We start from the raw sequence: 4,458 nt of genomic DNA on the forward strand, positions 1-4,458 counted from the left end.
AACTATAATTGAACTACTACAACAATGTAGCCTTTGGATAAACCAGTTACATAATATTTTCAACTTGTTCTGTTTTCTTTCAGGTCGGGATACTGCAGATGTCCTCCATCCTGAAAAAGCGTTGATATTATTGTGGCACAAAGCCATTTGACAAAGTAAATTATAAATTTTGATTGGGAGGAAATGGGACTGATTTTGTACAGGTCTATTGCTTATATGAAATTGTACTTTATTTTTACTAAACACTACATCATACATTGATTTGTATATTCACAATTGTACGATCATTTTACTTGATAAAATAAAGTACTGATATTCTTGAATTACTAATGAGATGATATTTTAATATAATTAGTTTACCAAGATATAAAAATATAAATCCAAACAGCAACAGGCAAGAACATTGGCTTTGAATGCTAACCCCATACTGGACCAGAAGTTGTAGTAGGCCTTTAGTCACGGTGACCCTGTGTGTGTGGCATTTAAATGAATAGGCAAGGATCAGTTGGGAATTCCATCTAGAGACACAGCAACACAATAACTTTGCATTAGGAATATTTGCTGAAAATAGTATTTATTGACTTGAAATTGGAAAGAAATAGTTGACACTTTAGATTGAACAAGTGCCTGTACACAGAAAATACTACTTAACAAAAATACATTGCTTTTGCAATTAACAGTTCTTCCATCCTTGGGTATAGTGTCATAATACTACTAAGAAATAATAGCTTCAGAAGTGCCTTTTTTCTCTCAAAACAGTGGACAAAAAGAACAAGTCAACCAACTCCGCTACTCTGCTGCTCCATCCTCGGGTGCTGGTTCATACTGCAGAAGCTGTAAAACAAAGTAGAGAAAAGTCTGGTATTTGCAACATACCGGGATTAGATATTTTTGGGGTATTTTGGGGGTAGTTTCCCCGGATACAGATTAAGTCTAGTTCTGGGCTATAAAAAAAACAAGATCAATGGAGAATCTAAACTTAATCTGGTTCCGGGAAACAAACCCTTGAATTTAGGAAAAATGTTCAATTCTCTCTGACCCTGTTTCTGAGGTCTTTGTTTTCCTCCATGAGAAGATCCCACTTCTGCTGTAGCTCAGTTAGCTCCAGACGAAGGGCCTCCGCGTCTCCTGGCTCAGCACCAGCCACACCAAGGTGATGCTTTAGAAAGCTGGGGTTTAGGTGAAGGCTAGTCTAAACTCTTGTTGTTGATAGCTACAGTGAACAAGAAGTGATTGAGATGGGGAGATAGAGGAGAGCTGCTGGGCATAGAATAGAAAGTGGCGTAATCAGGGTTTGAACCCATATCACCAGAGGCAATATTTGGTCTGGGGGGGGGGGGGTCACTCCGGCCAGCCACTGCATAATGCTATGAAATTGTGAGAATTATGATAATGCCCTTTTCGTGTAATAGCTGTTTGAAACGGCCACCTGAAATTTCAGCCTGTTTTGGTGAGATGTAGTTTTGGCCTGCCTGGTGACATCACCAGGCGGTAAATTAGTTAATAGAACAATAAGACAAAGAGCCTTTTAAAAGACGTCACATGAACAACGACAATTTTAGACGAGGCTGCTGTAATGTACACAAAGTCTACACTTGATCGTTTTGCACCAGGGGGGGCAGTAGTCATCAGATTTCAGGCAAGGTATTCTCTCTGCCCAACGCTGAGTGACTAGCTGAATCAGCAAGCATCATCTGCACCAACGGGATCAGTTGAGGCGGTGCTCATGGTTGTTGTCATCATATTGGAATATTAATCAAACCAAGACAAAAGGATACTCCAAAGCATTATTAGGTTTATCTGGCTCCTCATACAGGGCGACCAACACTGCAAACAGCAATACAATTGTTATGGATATTGGTGGTGATATGTGAGTCAAACAGGTTTTGTTATAGATCAGGGGTGTCAAACAGGTTTTGCCCCGGGGGCCGCATTCGTTCTTCAACAAGGTCCCATAGGGCCTCACTGAATATGTGTTATATATCCTCACTGTGAAAATGTGCAAAAAACTAGTAATCATCGCTGTTGGTATTTGATGCTCCCTGACTGTCTAGTTTTCATTTCGGTGATTATAACAAGCTGGACAAAGTCAAGAAACTGTATGAATGTAGGTGGATTAAAATTTATACACAGTTTCGATTTGTTTTTGTCATGGGCGGCAGGTAGCCTAGCGGTTAAAGGTAAAAAAAATTTCATGTCTACTTCATTGTCTTTTTTACTACAAAACATAGAAATACGCCATTTTCACTTATGTTAATGTTGAGGTGGTGCTGGAGATTATGAATGACAAAGATATGTTTTTCAATTACATCAACCAATTTGCCTACTAATAATTGGTCAAAATCACCTCATACACACCGATGATGTCATTGTAAACACTTATCTACCATTTTCACATATGTTGATGTTGGGGTGGTGCTGGATACCTATGACGTTGAACATTTTTGAAGTTTCCCTTTAAGAGCATTCGGCCACTAACCAAATGGTCACTGGTTCGAATCCCTGAGCCGACTAGGTAACAAATCTGTCGATGTGTCCTTGAGCAAGGCACTTAACCCTAATTGCTCCTGTAAGTCTATCTGGATAAGACTGTATGCTAAATGACTAAAATGTACATCTAAAATGTTAAAGTGTATTGAGTTTTTTGTAACTCAAATCATGTGTGGGCCTTATTGGACACCCTCGCCTGTTTGACACCCCTGCTATAAACTATGCAAGTGGTTAGGATTTGGAATCAAAATGATGAACATGAGGCACAAAATCAAAGTATACCGTATGAGAAACTTTAGACTTTATGCATATTAAAGAAACTTTGCCAGTAATGTTCTTCAATTTCTGAAAGAGGCCTACCATTGGTGAGACTGTCAAGAACTCCAGCTTTTTCTAGATACCTTCGAAATTGTTCTCTCTTGGATTCTGAAGCCTGTGAAATCAACAATGATGAGAAGATTCAAAAGACTAACAAAACATTTGTGCATAGGCTATTTAAAGCTGTAGCTAGATAACTCTACTTCAGTTTCTTTTGAAAGTTTCCAGGCAGGTAAGCAGAATACAAAAAAAAAATATGCCTGGTTGACCATAAACTTTTAAAACGAATTGTTTAACTAGCACAACCACACAGCTGATTCCAATGAATGAGGGCTACGCTAGATACAAAGTAATCAATGAATGCAGTTAGTTAGCTAACTTAGTTACAAAGTAACAAGTGAAAACATAGGACATGAAAGAAATATCTTCAAACCACTCGTGTTTGAAGTTCATTGAAGAAAAGTTTCGTATACTTACTCTGTAATGGGCCATTATTGCGAACAGATATGTAGCGTTATGATGATTAACGTTCGTAAACTAGCTAGCTTTCAACGCAACAGCCGACAAGACCTAGAGCCTGACTGCAACAAAGCAATTTCTCCCACAGTGGTACGTTGCTATAACGACAAAACGACAACAAAATAATTAGCTGAACTGTGAATTATGGGATAAAATGTCAATGATTGATGATGTTCTAATATGATGATAATGATGATGGACTTTTCTATACTCTGTCGGTTACTTCACTATTTGTTATTTAATAAATGAAACTGAAACTGAGCTACTTGTGTAAAGGCATTAGGCAAAAACCCTAGCTATATATTTGGCGCCATCTCATGGCCGTGTAGTGAAACAGCGTTTGGCTGGAGTACCAATGACATTGAGGGAGCGGGGAAAATACAGTTTATGGCGGAAATGAGACGAAACAGACAAATTGACGGTTGTCACTAGTTACCATAGCCATAAAGTAAAGAAAATGGATATGTCGAAAAAAAATTATCAAAACAAACATTTGCTTTTAGGTCTTAATTAATGTTAGGCATAATGTTAGCAGTGTGATTAGGGTTACGGTTAGGGCTAAACAGCGCACTTGCGCTTGATATGCGTTTTTAGACTATGAATGAGAAAGTGAATTTGTCATTTCCAAACGTTTAGCTCAGTTGTATGCTGCTTTGCGATCTATTAACAGCAAGGGTTGCATTAAATAGGCGCAATATTTTTGTATGATGCATTTGGCGATGTTCAATTCATTCGCACATAACGTATTAACAAAAGCATTCACAGCGAAATTTGATACATGTAGGCCCTTCATATATAAACTATACGCAGCACTTTTAAATGTATCGAATCAGTTCTTGGTTTTTTTGCTCAAACTGCGAGCAACACTTGTCGAACTCTTCTCTCAATATTTCTCTCAAAACACAGGGATGTCGATTCGCACAGGACTAGTATTATCAGAGGATTTTGGAGCTAGCCTAGAAAAACATTAGGTTATTCTGTCTGGAATTGTTACTCTCCTGCCGTGTAACAATTCTTGACATGGCAGATTCGGACGGGACTAAAATGACAGATTTGGTGTTTGGTACTCGTGTACATAATTACATTACTCGAGCTCGCGCAGTAAAACGAATCCCGTCCGAATAGGCCTTT

General features: G+C 38.4%; 1 protein-coding gene across 1 annotated transcript; it reads right to left on the reverse strand.

The window, feature by feature from the left end:
- Positions 1 to 557: 557 nt before the first annotated feature.
- Positions 558 to 3,623, reverse strand: LOC129820244 (c-Myc-binding protein-like). The gene is made up of 5 exons (XM_055877276.1): positions 3,286 to 3,623; positions 2,851 to 2,923; positions 1,779 to 1,827; positions 1,040 to 1,169; positions 558 to 834 (listed from the first exon to the last, which is right to left on the reverse strand). The coding sequence occupies exons 1-5, from the start codon at positions 3,298 to 3,300 to the stop codon at positions 790 to 792; spliced, it is 312 nt and encodes a 103-aa protein (XP_055733251.1). The 5' UTR covers positions 3,301 to 3,623; the 3' UTR covers positions 558 to 789.
- Between the last annotated feature and the right edge of the window lie 835 nt (positions 3,624 to 4,458).

This window comes from Salvelinus fontinalis, chromosome 22 (assembly GCF_029448725.1).
Source record: "Salvelinus fontinalis isolate EN_2023a chromosome 22, ASM2944872v1, whole genome shotgun sequence".
NCBI lineage: Eukaryota > Metazoa > Chordata > Actinopteri > Salmoniformes > Salmonidae > Salvelinus > Salvelinus fontinalis.